Raw genomic sequence first — 19938 nt, 5'->3', positions numbered from 1 at the left:
TTCTCAGTGGATTACCTATCATTGACAAATGACTCGAGATCTTATCTCAAACATATGTAAAACATAGGAGCCACGCGATACACCTACACGATCACGTTTAAGTCATTATACATATGACAATAAAAAAATTCACTTACTTAGGGAAAATCTAACACGTACGGGAAATATGGATCGCTGAAAGCATCATTTTATAAGCTCATTTTACCCTCGTCGTATTCAGAGCTAAATCGAACGAAGCAAACAGTATTTGGACAATCGTAATCTTATGGCATTTTCAGGTGAAGAAATCGCAAGATCCGAAAGCTTCGTTTCGGAGAAATTAAGCAATAAAAATTCCGTCTGCACCTCAGCCACCCATATTACCGCTGGATGATTAATAATACGAACATTCTTAGATTTCAAATCGAAGCAAGAAACTTCGATCAAATACGATCTTCTACCCGCATAAGAAATCAAAGTTTTAATTATACAACGTTAACTATCGGAAATTCTTCGTCTATATATATATATACATTCTTATCCTTACTTGGAATTGCTCTTCGAGCAACGACGCATAACCTCGAAACGATCATCGAACCGATCCTGAGAAATTTATTCAACGCCTGAAAGTTTGCCAACGAAGTCGACGACGAGCGATTTCTCAAACAGCGCAAACAAGCCGGATTACGGAAAGATGGAGAAGGCTCGAAGGAAAGTAAAGTGGAAATGCTGAAAGAAGGGCCGTCCTGGGATTCGCGGAGGCTCCTTTATCGCCCTCGTATCGTCCTTCGAATATTCGCAACTTCGTCGAACAAAGGGAACGTCTCGGTGACTTGCACGAACGATCACCGCGAGAATAAACGTCTAATTAACCTAAAAGTTATCCGACCGCCGCTCGCTCTCCCTTGCCTCCTTTTTACGCGATGCAAAATTTATCGGCAGGCTTAACTGTCTCAACTCCATTTCACGTTCCATCGACTCCCTTACTTTTATGCGCAACGTCGTTCCATCATTTGGAACGTTCCACTTCTGCGCGAGCCTCTCCTTCGTGTAATTGCGACATTGAAATATTGCGACAGCAGTTTCGATTTGTATCATTGATCGGGATTACGGCGACTGATTTATAGAAAAACAAAGACGTCAAAGTGTCTGTTCGAAAACTGCTAAAGTTGTTATTGAGATATTTATTACACAATGGGATTGCCAATTTCTTTGTAAGAAGATTAAAATCGATCATGTTCGACGATGGAGATGAAAATTGAAAAATTTTAATTACCATCGAGAAAAATATTGTACGTCCGTAGAAATTTGAAAAAAAGTACTTAGATACTTGTGTTACTGACGTACGATGTATCTCTGAATGACATCCTCTCTACGTTTGATACAAATTTTATTTCGCAGAACGATATTTATAAACCGATACGAATCTCATTTTACATTTACGATATTTTTTTTGCTGATCATTCCTTGAAAATAAATAATCAACCCACGTTTCGTGATTACAATTTACATCTTCTGTGTTCTATCCGATACACAATTTTTAATTAGAACTCTTTGAACGAGACGAGACGATAAAAAAACGCCATCGCTCTGGCAACGGACGAATGAAAGGAACGATTCCCTTGTGCCCATTTAATTGTGCCAGACGAAAAAAATAAAGAAAAAGAGGGATAATGTAAATGCTAAAGAGGCGACTTTTGCCGGACCACTTTAGGGTTGTATAATCCTCGAGTATTCTAGCGTTTCGAGGGTGGCTTTTAATAGTTCTCGCCTATTTTGGTTATCTCAATGACCCTCCATTCAACGAAGCGTTCTTCAAACGAGACTATCCCACGAGAAACAGAATTTGTCGAAAGAGAAATATTAATTAAACATAAAAACTTATTGAAAGGAAAATTAATGAAATTGATAAACTGCAGAGACGTTAATTTTTAATTAATTTCAAAATCTCAGTGTTAAAAGGGAAATATTACATAAACATAGAGAGAGATTAATGAAAGAAGAAGAAAAGTTCATTTTCAAATTGCTCCAAAACTTTCTTTATTTCCTTTAAACTATACTACCGATACTTCTTCTTAGAGAAGAACTAACATTAACTTTATTTAAATTTACTAGAGATTTATTTATCTCTGAATTTAATTGTGGATATTTACCTATTAAATTAATTATAACTCGATTAATTGCATTTATATTAATTTGGATAATACGAGAAAAGGTATAATTCTTCGGGATAATAATTAAATAATTTTAATTAGACGCGAGTGTTTCTACACGTTCTATGTAAGCAATTAAATAAGGAAAATTACGTCTGAAAGAAGTTTATGGTATTTAAATGTTTCGTAATGACGAACAATGCGATGTAATCAATAATAATTAATATTTCGATATTTTTTCTCGGTTTGCTATATTTTAATGAAGTCAATATGATAATTATAGCGCCTGGAAGGTGGTAACAAAATTATTCTCTATTATTTCCCGGAATATTCGCTACTAATCTATCATAAAATGTTACTGTCATTCGTCAAATGGATATAATACAAAATTTCATTTACTGTATTATTAGATATCATTGTATGTGTATATATGTATTTATACACGTGTAGTATTTATTGTAACGGCGCTTAAAGCCTAGTACGATCTATGTTTACATAAGTACACGTTTAATAGGATTTCGTTTGCGTTTTAACACGTGGGCTGTATCTATAACACAGTGTTTCCAATATCGTTTGTTATATTAATGTACATCAATGTATACTGATATACACAAATAACTATGCCCCATTATTTATCGTATGAAATATATTTTACATTGTATAAATATTGAAGGTACATAAATAAGTTGACTTTTCGAGTGTTGTGTTTCATTAATTCAATAATTTCCACTAATTTGTTGAACAATGTCTTCATTAAATTATTTACTAAAACAGAAAATAATCCTACATGTAACAAGAGAATACTTCTACTTTTCTCTCTCTCTCTCTCTCTTTCTCTCTCTCCATATTTAAATTCCATTTTACTCAACATTCATCTCATAATTACATTTTGTCTTGCAAAGTAGTACGAACGTTCTATACATAGATCCCTTTAAACAGCATTATGCATGCATACGCGAAGGATAAAATAGGACTGCGCCTTCAATATTTCATCTTTCTCTCGTCAAGTTCGTCAATATTTCGTCTGTTTGTAAGTTATAAACCAATTAGCATCGTTAATCCGAGGAATTCTGAAAAATTTATCGAGTTACAAACGAAATTTCGTTCGCTTTAATTAACGCGAAAGTCGCTTAAGAACCTGATTATTCGAAAATCGTAAAACCGCATTATTTCCCTTATATTTCGTATTCCAGGATATTTCCATATTCCATCTGCTGGTAACCTCAGCTTTTAATAATGCCGCGGATCGTATTTCGTTTCATTCCCTGAGATCCATCCCTATAATTACTTGCAGGCTTAAAATAATATGAAATCTGTAAGGATAGAACGTAGCCGGAGTAATTAAATACTTTCGATTTGATAAAGAGAAATTTTCGCTTATCGACTAGAGGAATTTTCTGGGCTATTCGTACAGTAATTTCGTTATCTTAGAATTATTAAAAAGTATTCGTAGCTTTTACCGTTTAGTAGACGGGAATACGTTTAGAGCGATGTTTGGGCAAATTGCAGAAAGTTTTGATTAAATAATTACGTTAGTACTATAGGTGGATGGAAAATTCAGTGGAAGAAGTACGCGCTTGATTATTAAAATACTCTGCTTTCGTACAGAGGTTGATAATCGACCGAAATTACCGGAGAAACAGTTAGTTAGTCAAAATTTCACCGATATACCTTTAGGATAATGAGCCAAATGAAACAGAAAAAAGTTATGAAGAATGTTTGCAGGCATTGCGAAAAAGATAATGAGTTTATAATTACAGGCTGATCTCGGGTTTCCTGGTGCATACGCCGTTGAAGCAATTTCATCGAAAATATCTACATTTTAACAATTTTTAAATAACATGTACAACTTGTAAAATAATGTAGCATGTCTGTTTAACAGCTACAATGGAAAATCCAGTGCACGTGTTCGCTAAAAGTGAAGAAAAAATTCAAATTATAAAAAATCCGATGAAACAATGGCGGGACAAAATTGCACGCTCAGGCAATCACGAAACAACTTTTGTTACCAGAAAAATTAATTGGAAGAGAGTAGAAAGATTTTACATTGAAGATAGTGGTAGACAAAACGTTATAAATAATTCATTGCTCGTACTTGAACCAGCAATCTTGACCTGGATATATTTATTATCTTTCTAGAAGAACAATTATACAAAATAACTTTGTCTTACGATTGGAAGCTGTTTGTTTAACGATATCTCTACACGTAACGTTATTATTACACTTATTATCTTCTTTGTTTTTCTAGAATCCGGACTTATAAATAAATAACAAACGGTAGTTCATAAATTTAATCAATTTAAAGTCTGAATAGAGGGAAAATTGTTGAAAAGCGCTGTAGAAATAAAATTTCGTATTTGGATTAAAGGGCGGAACGACTTGTTGAAACTAATTACTACGTACAACTTGTTCCATCGATAAGAGTTACTCGAAGCTTTTGGAAACCTACATGAAACTCTACGTAAATAAGAGAAATAAATATTTATGTATCTCATAAAAGAATAAAAATTGCTACAATTAAAAACATACTTCCCTGTGGAAACCGATCGATATTAATTAAAGGATTACGCTTGAAAGCTATTTATCGGCCCTTTTAGCCCGATCACTTTGCTTTGTTGAATAAAAGAAGAAAAAATTGCTAAAAAAAAAAAAGACTGGCATATCACTTCTCCTAAGTGGTACGGTCCACTTTGATTGATAAGATGGTTCGGAAACGATGTATCGCAGCACGTATCGCAATAATAACTACACAGCTATAATTATTATAACTGGAAATTCGCAAATTTTTAGATAAATGTCTCAGACATATCAATCTTTCCACTATAAAAGTTTCATAATTTTCCGAACGTTCCACTAGATAACGACAACGTGGCTATTGAAATATTCGTTTTTGGCTATTGCACTTCCTAGCAATTTGTAGTCGCAGATAGACTTAAAAGTAACTTAAAAGTGCAATCAATGTCGCTTATCCTAATATTATGAAACGTTTCTTTCGTCATTTAATTACGAGTTTTGTTAGATGAAGTTCGTTTCCTTCGTTCCCTGGAAAATCACCTTTTCGCAGTTGCGTTACTATAACGACGATGTTCAAACGTGCCAAGGTATTCGATCGTGAAGAGAAGACGCAAAAAGAACCCGGTGCAGACGAATAATAATAATAATCTGGACGAATAATGTCCGTGTTTTGCGGCGCGAACGCGTACCAAGATATTCTCAGTTTATCCGACCTCCGACTCGCTCGCGACTGTGCTCCATTAATTATCTCGATAATTAACAATGCGATTGCGTTTCGAGATCAATTACAGCAATGACCTCCTCGATATCAAACAGCCGGTAAGCAGATTGAATGCAATCGTGGCAGATTACAACTAAATAGCACGGTTTGAATGTGAGCGAAATCTCTGCACACATGTGGAACATGGTGCGCGTAGAAGAAAGGAAATGGGAGGAAGACAGTCAGCTACGTAATTGTGCGAAAAATTCCAACTAATTATTCGTGCCTGATTCGCAATTGTTCTACGAAGAAGTGAAACATTCACCATGGTAAATTGAACCGTACGACATTACGCCTTTTGTGTCTCGTATATTTAACGTCTTCCTCAAATTTATAAACGTTCTAAATTCAGGGTACTTAATCATTGTACGTATCGTTTCGACAGAGACTTTCCCTATGAAATAAAATTTGTGGAAACTCGTTTTAGAAGTAACAACGAAATGAAAATAATAGGAAATACTATTAAATTCGTTCGTGAAATAGCTTCGCATGCAGTTTGATTGACCGGTTTATCAATTGTCTGCTTCAATTATCTGCTTCAAAACGAATATCTCTGGTTATCGATTGCGAGTGTATCGTACATTTATGGCGTACTCTTTGTTTTCATTTATTGAACGATGGAAAAGTAATAACGCGTATATAATGAATACAAATTGCAAACGTTAGCCTTTCACGTCGCAGCCGTCGAAAGGCTGACGCTTGGTATGAAATTCGCCGGGTAGAATGTTACGAAAATTTACATTTTCCCCGTGACGATCGAGTATCTATCAGCCCCTGGAAACGCGTCATCAACGTCTGTGACGTGGGCGGGATTTTATTTCGCAATTTGTAGATCCACGTTCACACCAGCGATACAGCAATCAGTCGACACGCATCGATAAGGTGCAACGTAGTATGCATTTTCAAATCAAATTTTTCAGCCACCGTGAATTATTTAAAGAAGACCTAGTGATTGTGATCATAGACGCGCAAACGCTGCAAAAAATATTCCTACATATTCTTATTCTTCGACGAAGCGTTTTTTTTCATTTCATTTCAAGTTTCACATTTCATTTTCACGATATTACGTTTTTAATGTGAACGCCTGCAAAACAAATCGGCATCCTGATTTTCCAACGAAGTGTTTCTATCATGTACGTTTCATTCACGTAATATCAAATTTCTGTAATCATGTGAATCAGGGCTACGAAACGATGTAAAACTCAATATGCCTGGAGTTAATTAATTAGTATATATAAATGCTATAATAAATAGCATTCTTCGCTTTATATTAAAAAATGTGCGTATTTTCAAGCCTGACTGCGTGTGACTATGCGAATAAAATCTGAAATTGAGCTTCCGATTAAATTTATTTATCGATATTATAGAACGCACCGTAATCGCTCAGATATATTCTCAACGTATTATTTTTCTGATCAAACATAATCAATCAGTCAATCGGACGACTAAAATTATTTAAAATTGCCGTACGATTTATTTCCTATTTAATTTATTAAACGTGGAAGGAGATGAACGCGTTACGTGAAAAGAGTTCGCCTATCGGGGACAAAGTAAATGAAGCAAAAAATTAGAAATATCGATATTTTTATCGCGGCATTTACCCGAATAATTGACGATAATCGATAAATACGATTAATTTATACCTTCCGTTCGCAAGTTACAAAACGATCGCGTAACATGAAACGTTAACCTTCGTTAACATGCAACGAAGAAGCGCTGCTACCAAAAAAAAAAAAAAAAAAAAAAAAAGGAAACATCGTTCTACGTAAGGAGAATCCGACATAATCTGTGTTTCTTATTTTTGTCCGACTTTGCTCCATCGTAAAATCCGAAATAACGTTACAAGTTGCATTAAAACTCGTAATTCAAGGACCGATCGTATACCGATGGCATCGTGAGAAGCAAAAGGAGAATCTCGCGAGAGCGAACTAGAGTGGAAGAAGAGAAACCTTGCCGTTTAATCGACGAGTTTTCCAACGAACCCGCGTCGTAAAGGTGAAAATAACGAAATGGCGGGAGGCCACGGGAACGGAGCGAAGAAGAACACGTCGTGTGGCAAAAGAAAACTGTCCTCGACAATGGGGTTGGACCTTACTTCATTTGGTAAATTCGATGAGAAAGACTGTAACGAAGAGAGCGAGCATCGCCGAAAAGTAGGTTAGCTAGTTGCGTCGAAGGAGACGAGGAACCTGTACGAAATTGCAAATATCTGTCGGGCTTCGGGAGCAAATTTTTCAATGGGATTCCTTTCTTCCCCTATACAAATTGAGTCGGGTATCTCGCGGGATCCGATATCGGTCTTTCCTCGATAATTTCTCGTTGAATTAACATTATTGCAACGCCCTCGGCAACTTGTTCCTTGTTATCATCTTTTCGTGCAATACGGTCGTTGGAGATATCGCGAGACGTTCTACCATTTGGTGGAGATAAGTAAAAAGTCTGAGAAGTAATTTCCTCGAAGGTAAAATAACCTTCGAACGAAGAAGATATCGAGATCCACTTTATATTTTTCTGGTTTTCAAAAACGAACGGAGAGCTGTTCGGCTGACATAGCTGCGTTTTCTTTCCAGTCGAATCATCGTGAATAATTTGTTGAAAGACACGACGAGATAAAAGATTTTGATCGATAGTTGCGCTATTAATATTGAATTTCTAATTAATTTCAGTAGGAGTATATAAATTACCATCGTTCGGAGTTTCAAAATGTAGTAAACGTGTCTCTGAAACTATTGACAGAGTTTCCGCAAGATTGACCTTTAACTCATTTCGTTGTTCGTCTTCGTCGAATAGAGTTTCAACCAGAATTTCTAATCTATTTTATTATCAAAAATACTTGCAACTATTTAACACGATATCGTAACATGAAGGATTGACACAGCTATAATAACGATCGATGGCATCGTACGCAATCTATCAATAGATATACCCATCGTATGATAAAGCAAAATTAATATCGCAAGCCTCTTTCAAGCGTACAAATATTTCTAAATGTTCCATAATATTCCAAAACAAAATGATGCATTCCTGCTGAAAGAATATGCAGACTACATCTTCCTACTAGCACTGTACATTTTCGAATATAAAGAATACCTGTCAACGAGTTTTAATAATCTCAAACGAGGGAATCTCTCTCGAAAAAAAAGCACTAAATAGAATAGATTGCGTAGAACGAAAGCGACTAAAACATTCCTTTCATACGTAACGATCGTCTCTCTCTCTTTTTGGCTTTGAAAATCAGTCTATCAAAAAAGTATTCGGTTTATTCCATCTTGAAAGCGGCTGCAACTAGCGGTTACAGTAGCCAACCGCGCAAACTGACTGTTACAAAGCGTTGTCGACACATCGCGTTCATCGTGCGGAGGCACGTATCAGCGTTTCCTCCGTTCTAGAGAGTACAAATTCCGAAACTCTCATCGCACGTTGGAACAAAAGAAAGAACGCGGAGCCTGCGACCGCGGAAAACGGGAACAACGGCCATGAGCGGGAGGTGCATTCGCGACAGAAACTATGCGCATTCGAATTACAAATGCATCTCGCACGTCGGCCAACGCTGAATGAATTGTACTTGTCGGTCGTGTAATTTCGAGCAAATTACTCTGGCTTTGAACGAAACCGAAAAGAAAGGAGAAAAAAGAGAGGAGAAAGGCAAAAGAAAAGGGAGAAACAAGTAGAGAAGAGGGAGAAGGGAGAGGAAACTCGCAAGGGGGAGAGGAAGTCCGTCGTTTCGCGATTGTCCCCGGGCTCTCACTTTCCCGCTCGACGCCACGTTTCTTTCTTTTTTCCACTCGTTTAAATGCGACCCGACAGTAATTAAGTAAAAAACGAGCACGCTATTTACGCGGATTTGTTTCGTTTGCGCGCGTTGGCCGCACGACGCGTCGCAGCGTCTCGCTTCTCGTTGCTTTCGTTTCAACGAGAGACTCGTCGAAATATAGCTATTACAACGGAGATAACGAACCAGCGAGAAGAAGGCGTTACAGCGTAATGGCGATAGTTGCAGCCTCGAGCTCGTAAAACCAACCTGTTTTACGCGTATTGTCTTAGAAGAATTTTTAATTTATTCGTTGATCTCTGCTTAACTGTGTTTCGCTGACGGAGGAAAACTGCAAGTTGATTGCCGATTGTACGCGAATAATTCGCGCAATGCGCTCTATAAAAGTTTGATTATCTAAAATCTATTTTCCATATTAAACTTTTGTCATTTTTTTAGAATTCTCTTCGCCTAGTTTTCAACTACGTTGATATCACTCGTAATTGAACGTATCTCGAGGGTTTACCGTGAAGCGAGACTTTTTCAAATGAAAGTTCTAATCGATATTTCGATACATGGTGCTCGGTACGCTGCGCGTTACATTAACGAAGAGTAACCGATTTTTTCGATAGTACACGGTTATACGAGGAAAAAGATATTCGTGCGTTGAACAGATTGGAAAATAATTTACAAATTTCGTGTCGGGTAATTGGATTAGAAGAACTGGCGTTTCAAACGAACCATTGAAAGACGGTAATATCGTTGTTACGTCCGAAACACGCAACGACCATAAGGCGGGAAAACTCGCCATTATTTTCCATAAGACCGAAAATCTTGCCGTTAGAAAATGTGCGGCCTTGAGGTCCATGAAACACCGTTGCACCTAATATAACGTTACCCTCGTAATATCTCCCTGCACCTATTACATGTTACCTTCGTAATGATTCTTCGTCGTCCACTTCTGACAGCTTATCAATATCATTTACTCTCACGTAAGGCCGACTCTGTATAAATATTTATTATCTTCGTGCAACAGACAGTACAATTTTTATACGACCAACTATTTCCTACCACGCCTTTCAAATATTCGCAGTACGTGTCATCCAGTCGGAATTTTCTATATTAACGTGTAATAACGTATAATCTCCATTTGCGTGGGATGAAGATCTCATTCGAGAAAACAGCGTTTCGCACACACCAACGTAATATTATCATGTTGTTAGGGGAGGAAAAATAAGAAAGGAAAGCGTCGCGTTTTCTTCACAAAGACACGAAATTAGTCGTCTGGTTAAGAATACCAGCGTGAAACTTACCGTCTCGTATCACGCCGCTTCCCAGCTGCCTCCATTTGCTGAAGGTAGTGCCGCCTTCATCCGGCGTAACCGATCCGGTTGTTCCGGAATCTGGTTGCGTCGTCACCATCTACGACAGAAAATAGCATTCACCGTAAGGACAGCCTTTAAAACGAAGCTCGGTCGCCGCGAGTTGCACGACTCTCGCTGGATTATTATAGCCGCAGGTAGGTAATGAACGTAATCGAAGCTCTACCACTCGTAACAGCGATAACTGCGAGGAACATGGTCGACTTCTAAGAACTTAGGATGCTTTCTCTTCCGTCGCGTGTCGCGATCTTCGTTACAAATATCGCTGGCTTGGTGGAATTTACGAGCGCGATGAACGGTTCTGTACGTGATATGATTTTTCAATTGCAACGGTATGGCAATACGGATACTTACGAAGTCTGTCTGTGAATAGAAGATAATTTTACACACCCATTCATAAGCATTAGGATATCTACGGTTCTCGTGCAGAACGTGATAATTAACCTGGATTTTCGGAGAAATGGAGGAGGTTATTTTCGTGTAAGATTATGAATCAAATCAAAAGCAGATAATACAGTAGTATAAATTTGGAAAATCTATTTACAGGAATTACAGGAAAACAGTAAATTATTAATTATATGCTGGCTGCACAGTGTTGAGTCAAAAGGACGTATCATATTTGCAACGTTCACTCGAAGCAAAGCAATGCTGCCAGGTAGCATAAAGTTAGTTTACACGTATGTGTATTAAATAACAAAACCGTATGTGCGTTGAAACCGAAAATATAGCGGTTTGTATTTCGGGCTTACGTGAAATCGATGCCTGGTTGTTAAATAGTGAAATACTGATTTTTCTCAAAACCATCGTTCGAACGGATTTGTCTATTTGAATTAACACGGTAGGATGTTTCGATAGAGAAAATTCGTAGTAAAGCACAGTGGCTATATTTATCACAGAATATTTATCAAAGTATTCGCATATTGATCCTAGAAAAGTTAAGAGAAGGTGAAAAACTGTCCATAGAATTCGAAAGGTTAATGAACTTTCGAAAACCTTAAATATCGTAGGATTGATTAATTAATTGTAATTGCAAGTGTATTCAATTTCGCATCGTTTGACAGTACGTACTTTCATACGAGCCGTTTAATGCAAAAGTGATGTAAGTGAAGAAAGTTGATTACCGAATAATGAAGGGGCAAAGTAAAAATTTTGTAAAGCTTCGGGTTGGCGGTCCTCGCTTATTCTGCTATCCGCCGAGAAACTAACGAAGATATATTTCCGCGACTTCTGCGCAAAACAGAATGAAGGTTGCCCCAGCAAATAGGCAAAAGATTGACTTACACCACTTTTGCATTAAACGGCTCACATATACATACACAGTATATTCGCACATATCCTTATTTTCCACGAACGCGTCTTTTCATCAAGTTCTACGTTTCGTTCCCGTTGTTTCAAACTTTGTACGCTATTTTTGTACACACCATATGTCTGCCTATCTCGTATACCTGAAAGGATCAAACAATTCCAATCCGCCTCTGTATAAAGAAAAATACGTATCCAAAATAGAATCTGTAGATCGGCGAGAATATACATCGATCGATCAGTTACAAATCAGCCCACGATTTCTTTTTATTCGTTGTTTATTAACGAAACCCAGTCTCGATTGGATAGCTCTTTCGCTCGATCGAAAATATCACACGCGAATGTACAAATAAAACGGCGACAGGCTGTTAGACGACTTCCTTCCCAGCATGGATATATCCCGAAGCGGCGAAAGCGTAGCCAGTTGAAAAGTCAAACACTCTGGCGACCTATATTTACAGTAACTTTTCCTCTGCCATTATCACGGCAAATAGAAAACGCTTATAAAGTATAGTCTAACACCACTGTCAAACGAAGGTTTGAACGGGAGGTCAATATTTTTGTCGACCTAACGATTATCTCGGGTTCGTGGACGTTCGTTCCTTTTTTAAGGTCGCACGATCCACGCGGAGATTGACTTCTTGACCCTCGATAACTCGATGGTATTCGCTGCATCGCGGTTGAATAAAATTGAACATCACACAGACCGAGAGCCAATCTAATAATCGGAATGTAAATCGTTTCTTTGGCATGTTATCAACCATTTTCTTCCGCTCTTCGTTTCCATATCTCTCTGCCTGATCTTCGATTCTCTATCCCAAATATTCAGGTAGCATGTACGCTACGTCTCGTATACAGCGCCAGCCATAAATCGAACTGCGTCAGACGGAAAATACTTCCACTTGACTACGTGTTTATCCATCGTGTGTTTCTCATTTGTTTGTAAATATAAATACACGTACCCGTTCCATTGTTGACAGGAATTTTTTAGTAATTTTCGGTCGTGTTTCTTTAATCGGAGAAACTAATTCTAGGATAAATGAGATTTAAAGGGGGCTGCCTCGTTGAAGAGATTGAAGAGAGCTGTCTCTTTCTGAAGATTAATAACGATATTCCGTTAGCAGGGCAGAAGAGCGTAACAAACGATAAACAAGAGTGAAATAATCGATAAATGGCACGAAACACAAAAAACAACTGCAAAAATACTGATTTAAAGAAAAAAATTTAAAGATTGGGAAGACAGATTCGAAGACAGACAAACAGAAAACGTTTGACACTGCGTGTGATAATATACGATGAATATTTTATATTTATTTTCATACGAAACACAGTCGTAATTTTAATCTGTTGAAGAAATTACTTCAAGAAAATCTCTACACCTTTTCTTTTGTATATCCGTGACCTGGAGACTGCCGTTACGAAGAGAATAGAATTTAGTGAAAGAAAAGAAAATTCGAAATGAGAAGAGATCCATATTGTTGTACCTTTGAATATAAATTGCGTTTTGCATTACAAAGTCTAAAAACAAAGGAGCTATAAGTAGATTTCTATTGCTGTCTCTTGTAGCCTTCAGCTAAAGCTACAAGGTTAATTAACTTTTTGGTAATATCCTTTGCTGTAAATATATGAACGTGCTCTCTATCATCCTTCTTCCTATTATATTGTAACACTATAATAGTGAGAATCTGGATCAGCATACATTAATACTTATTTCAATATATTTTTCCATTACAAATTCATCCACTCGTTCCTCTATCAGTCAACCTGAACACAGTCGTTGCATCACAATTCGACTATTCGCCGTTCTTTTTCTTCCTTTCCTGTTTTCTGCGAGTAATTAATGTTTATAATCGAAGTCCTGCTGCACTATTACGAAAGCCTGTAACACGTGTTCCATGATCTTGAACAACGTGATTACAATGGATCGTACTGTACACTGGTCTCTGATACATGCATACAAATTCACAGAGGCGGAACACCAGCGTGTTCTGTCCTTCGCCCTTCGATCCACGAACAGAATAGAACGCAGGCTCGGCTTTTGGGAGGATTCCAAAGAGGCCAAGAGGAACGCGCGCTATCGTAATCCGAGTGAGCGATGGAATCCCGGAATGCAAATTCAACGGGGAATATTAAACGGCCGATATTCTACAGTGGCCTTCTGGTAATGCACAGCCGACGCTCGGCTCGGCCATATGGCGTGCCACGAGCTTTTGTTAGGCGGCCGGAAAACGAAAATGCGGTCAAACCGTGACCGAATCGAAACGTGTATACATACTGCGTGCATATGTCGAATAACGCGGGTTCGCGCGTTTCTCTACGCTACCGAAGTAGTACGAGTCGCTAAATGGCGCGGCCTTTCGCGCTGACGATTTCAATCGACAAAATTTTTATGCATCCCATTGTAACGCTTGCACTTTTTTGTCCTTTTTCGAGATTGCGTGGTCGTACAAAAGCACGTGTATGAATTGTTAACGAGAAAATTGTAGGATGAATGGACGTCACAGGAGATCGAAAATCGGACTACCTTTGAACGATTTGGCGGTACAAAGTGGATATAGGCGGACTTTTCTAAGAGCAACAGACGTCGAAATGAATATTGTGCTTGCTGTCTTGTCGCTAGTTTTAAAATTAGTTTATATTAGTTTATTTTAAAATTAGTTTCAAAATTAATTTAAAAGATTATGATTTATGTGCTTTTATCATCGAAATGGCGAGAGTATTTAAATTCACGGCTGATAATACAGAACGAAAGTAACGAGTAAAATCTTCTATTTACAGAGGCTAAATTCTTTTCTAGAAGGAGATAGATATGTCTCTTGATAAATGTAAATTGCAATCGTAAATTAATATGTCAACGTGCAAATGATAAATTTTATAAAGTGAGAAATTCTCAAGTTATTCTCTTTTATTACTTTTTATCAGAACTAATCGCAAATTAAATATTTTCCCCTGCCGCTTCAAAATCACGTGCAAATATTTTCTTGGTTCCATACATTTTCCGGTTTCTATAATTAAAAGAAACAAGAAGATAAGGGAAGATTCTCAAAAATTGATTAAATTTCCATCGTATTTATTACGAGAAGAAACATTGAAAAATGTATTTGTATATTAAACCGATAAGTACATCTGCCGATCTTTTGACATTTGCAAAAGAACGGGCGAAATAGCGGGGAAGCAAATTGTGCGTGAAACGCAATTCATTAGCGTTGGATCCATGACAAATTCAACGCAACCCTCGTGAATCTTTAGCGAAACAAGCCGTTGCTTCGTGAAACTCAATCTGGAAATCCACGGTTTTGATCAAACAAACCCGGATATCAGTTACTAACACAAAGCACCGCTTTTGTTGAGATTGCTCCCATTCGTTCGGCCAAAATTCCTTTATTCAATTTATTTGTTGCTCTCTCCCGGTACAACCAGACGGATCTAACAAGTGGAAACTATTAGAGAACCACTTATTCCGAAATTAAACGGCTTTATCTCCTTCCAAACACATTAAACATAGCGCAACAACGTTACGATGAAGCGCGATTTACATTTTCTTTTCGCAAATGGAGAATCAGCTTACAAACGATAAAGATTAAACAGTAGATTTTTCTCTTTCCTTCTGTAAGCTATTTTGAACGATGTTTCATACAGTGGTGGATTCTCTTGGATAGATAACAACAAACTGTGGTCCATTAGTAGAATTAAAGAGTCTCTTTGACTGCACGAAAGTAAAGTCTGTAGAAGGAATTAGGGTCAAAAAGTGGGAGACGTGCAGATATTTGTAAGATATCTCCAATTGTCCATAAATCCATTGTAATACGAGATTTCTACGGTTGCGACCAATTAGGTCAATCAGAGGCATCAATGGAGAATGCTTTAATCGAAGATTCTACGTGCAATCATAGAATGATAGATGGAAATCGACGTACTGCGTTGTTATTGCCGTTCCGTTTGGTCACGTACATTTGAGAATTCACTTTTGCTCGTTGCTCTCAGATAAAACGAAGCAACTAAAGGACAAACTAAAAAAACTCTATTGGCTCACGGGCCGACGCTCCAAACTAAACATACAGAATAAAATTACCCTCTACAAGACCGTAATAAAACCTGTCTGGACCTACGGAATCCAACTATGGGGAACAGCAAGTAACTCCAACATCGAAATACTACAACGCTTCCAATCGAAAACGCTAAGATCCTTAATAGACGCATCTTGGTATGTTACCAACGAAACCATCCATCGCGATCTCAAGATACCCACAGTCAAAGAGGAAATAGCAAAATATAGCGACAGATATAGCAAAAGAGTCAACAAACACCGAAACCCCCTAATCACTGGACTACTTGATACGACGGACCAGATTCGCAGGCTGAAGAGGCACTACCCGCTAGACCTAAACGCTAGATTCATTTAGTTATCCAAATTAAGCATATGCACTTACTTATAATACTTATAAATTATACCTATCTATAATAAGAATTAACTTATTGTAAATAAACAGCCATATCACTGCGCCACGCCAGAAAAATTACTGAAAATTCTCAACGCGAGAATTGATTGTAATTTCAACAAATAAATAAAAAAAAAAAAGAACTTTTGCTCGGCTCAGTAATACACACAAACATACAGATATTAACTTGAGACAATTAACGAATAATTAATTTTATTATCTTGTATTATTTTTTCGGGCGCGTATCGTCCAAGTATTAATTCGTTTCAGATATAAATAAAAGCATACAATAGAAATTCGTTTAATTAAAACGTTCATCGTATTTTATATGAATTGTTCGAAACTGGAAAATCGATTCGGAAACATATAGGAAATTATTTTACTTGATAAATCAGTACACAAACAATCGACATGAACAAAGAATAATAAAGGTGTATTGTCTGCTTTCAGCAGATGACTTTTGAATTTTATGATAGATAAACAAGATAGTTAAACAATTACCTGTTACATTTATGCCATCGATATTTTAGAAATTATTCATGCACACGAGTTATATATAAACAGACGACTGCCCGAAGTTCTACGTTATTAAATATACAATATTTATTTCATTCCTGATATTTTATTCATTCTCCAGACGCGAGATGTTTCAATTTATTCATCTAATCTGCTATTGACTTTATAAAGCTATTATTGCAGCACAATAACGTGGTATAAAATAGGATATCAGCATCGTATTTTTCCACCAGCCGTATATTCAGCATTATTAAAGCCATTTTTATACATGGTAATATGAGAAGCTAATTGAAGAATTTAGAAGAGTTTATAACAGTCATAAAAATGGATTAAATTTCTAATTAAGACTGTGACTAAAGTTCAAACTAATAAATTTTGCGAAAATTAGTCCTCTCACAGGAATATACAATGATACGTTTTTATTCGCCAAACTACCATGCCAGGAGTAATAAAATTTAATTCCTACTTTTAATTCCAACATTTGCAATTAATTTCTGTGAAAAGTTACGCTCTTCTAAAACACACAACATAAATTTACGCACACAGACAACTTTATTATGCAAATAGTCATAACTTTTTGATACGAACGAACGATATTATAAAGCAAACGATACCCTGTATTGTTCGAAAGATTTCCAGAGGAACATTCGTTACTCGATATTGTCTGCATTATCTCCCTTCTGTAAATCGAATGTCAACTTTTCGTCGTATCATTCACCAACAGGTATAAAGATCCAACGCAAAACATTTTTCATCGCAAGGAGTTTTCCTCCCGGGCCTTTCTTCCCCAAGTACCCAATCCAACCGTCTACTCAGCGAAACGAATCTCTGAGTTATTTATGCAGTAGCCTCTTTTCCTTTCCTCGCCTTTTATCGCCAGAGACAAAATCAAATAGAAATTTTCACCGTCTCAATGCCACTGTAGCAACGTCGCGAAAGTACAAAGGATTAATAATTTTTAAAAGTCTAAATTGACAATGAGAAGGCAGATGTGCACTTCATTCGCGTCTCTTCGTCAATACGAGTCTATCGTTGTAGCTCGAAAACGTTCGATTCGTTCTATGTAAATTCCACCCTGTCCAACATATCGATCGTCAAAAACTTTCCAAACTTTCCAAACATTTGAATTTATTATCCCCCTTGACGAAAGCCAAGACTCCTCGTTCAGCTTGGTAGCGTGTCGTATCATACTTTTTACGCATCTCCAAACGTTTCGGCTGACATTTCTTACGATTTTCCTAATACTCTTTACTACTCTTTATTAGAAATTCGGTAGCATCGATGGACTTTATTATATTTTTAGCAGGTAAATACCTAAGAAATTCAAGCTACGGGGAGTATCATCTCAGCTTGTTGGTAGAGTGACAAAATCTGACGCGACATGTAACAAATTTGATGTTAAGGAAGAACGTCCCCAAAGGCCGTGCTGGCCCTAGGAAATATAATCCAGCCGTCTCGATCTTGACACGATCTTGAAATAATGCCATTTAGCTCGTACTCGAGGCGTACAGCCAGTATTATAGAGGAATATAATTCATTGTCAGTCGGTCCTAACTCACGTCAGATTGCGGTGATGCAAAGAAATAAGGCCATGTTGAAGCTCGGTCGTGTGTGTAGACGTTGTAAATCTGACGGGATCGGCTTCTAAAGAACGGGAACGCTATGGATGAAATGCTAACTGTTTGCTTGAGAATGTGTGCCTGTCTGTTTTACGTTGCTTCTGGATCACCTCCAAAGATTTTCGTAAATTGCCACCATCAATATATTTTATTCGCTTGACAAAAAGAGCGCAATAAAACTGTCTCTTTTTATTGCCGTTTTTTATCCTACCCATTTTATTAAATTTATTTATCAGCTTCTCGTGTCTGCTCGATTTAATTTAATTCGGAAGAAAAATTGTTGGATCCAAGAAAGTGTCGAACGATTCCTAAGAGCTTATAGATTTCATTTAGCACGCCTTACCATGCAAATGACAGAAATATATGAAATAGTTAAAATAGTGTAATACTCTGACAATACTCGTGACATTTAATATCGCATTTAATACGCGAAACAAATTTTTTCCTCAGATTCCGCTTCTTTAATTGTATTCATGCAAATAGTATTAATTAAGAGGGAGAATATAAATGATTACCTTTTTGACGAAGGATACCACGTTCGCAGGTATCATCATGAATGTAGTGGCGTAGCCTGTCTTCGATAGGCAGAAACGGAGGAAGTACTCTTTCTTTTAGCTCCCTGTTGCGCCTTCTTTGGCGTTCTGTTTTCCGGCTCGGGTTACCGGCATAAAGTTGTTCTCGTGCTAGATATCCGCTATGTTCTTCGCCCTCGTTTCACAATAAGTTGTCAATGTACCAAAAACAAGATTGCTCCAACCAAAATCGATAGAATGTCGAGCCACTTGGCTCACCCTTTTGCCAAAAAGACATTCCCATGAACTTTGACTTGTTTTACACCGGGTATCATGGAAAATCTCCCTCGGGAAATGGAACTGCAAATGATCTGAAATAAATACGATATTTTATGTTAAACACAGTAGCACACATGTAGTCAGGCTTATTTCTATCGTAGTAACTAAGATCATACTAATAGAGAAATTTAATAACAGAATCGATCGACTGAAATCGACCGATTAATAAATTGATCAAATTAAAAGCTGTTAATGTTCCTTCATTAAACTTCTCGATGCAAAGAGACACAAATGTTTCTCTGTTTTTAATCTATCCTTGACCTATGCTTCAAATAATAGCGGATTAATCTGCGATGATACTTCTAGCATTTGAGAAGAAATTATAATACTTTTATTAATTAGAATCCTATTATTAGAATGTAATTAGAATCCTATCTTTAGACAGTAAAAGTTGAAATTATTTGAAATACATGTAACGTTCGAGAAATAATCGAATTAATATGGTATTATTTAATTTAATATTGTTTCACTACTATATTGGGTACTTTAATGAAAACTTCACGACTAGATATATTGATAGCGCTGTATTTTATGTAACTTTATACTTTACGCTATTTTATGTTTAACATTCATTGAAACCCCATTTTACGTATAGCGAATACTTTTACTGACATCTACGTCGGAAATTGGATACTGTTTAAATATTTAGAATTAATGATTTTATTACTATTT

General features: G+C 36.9%; 1 protein-coding gene across 10 annotated transcripts in view; it reads right to left on the bottom strand.

Annotated features, from left to right (window-relative positions):
• LOC117238027 (regulating synaptic membrane exocytosis protein 1) overlaps positions 1–19938 on the bottom strand; it is a 145720-nt gene that overhangs the window by 73434 nt on the left and 52348 nt on the right. For all 10 annotated transcript variants that reach the window (XR_004494106.1, XR_004494107.1, XM_033502571.1 and 7 more), the window contains 2 exons: positions 18931–19298; positions 10471–10579 (listed from right to left, as the gene is read on the bottom strand). Coding sequence is in view for 8 of the 10 variants with exons in the window: in XM_033502571.1 (XP_033358462.1) it covers positions 10471–10579; positions 18931–18969 (148 nt within the window). In the remaining 2 variants the exon portion in view is untranslated. The remainder of the gene's footprint in view (positions 1–10470; positions 10580–18930; positions 19299–19938) is intronic.

Source organism: Bombus vosnesenskii, unplaced genomic scaffold, assembly GCF_011952255.1.
Source record: "Bombus vosnesenskii isolate JDL3184/JDL3185 unplaced genomic scaffold, Bvos_JDL3184-5_v1.1 scf7180000013264, whole genome shotgun sequence".
In the NCBI taxonomy this organism is placed as follows: domain Eukaryota; kingdom Metazoa; phylum Arthropoda; class Insecta; order Hymenoptera; family Apidae; genus Bombus; species Bombus vosnesenskii.
The sequence above is the reverse complement of the archived record's forward strand: the minus strand, read 5'-3'. Positions and strand labels throughout refer to the sequence as shown.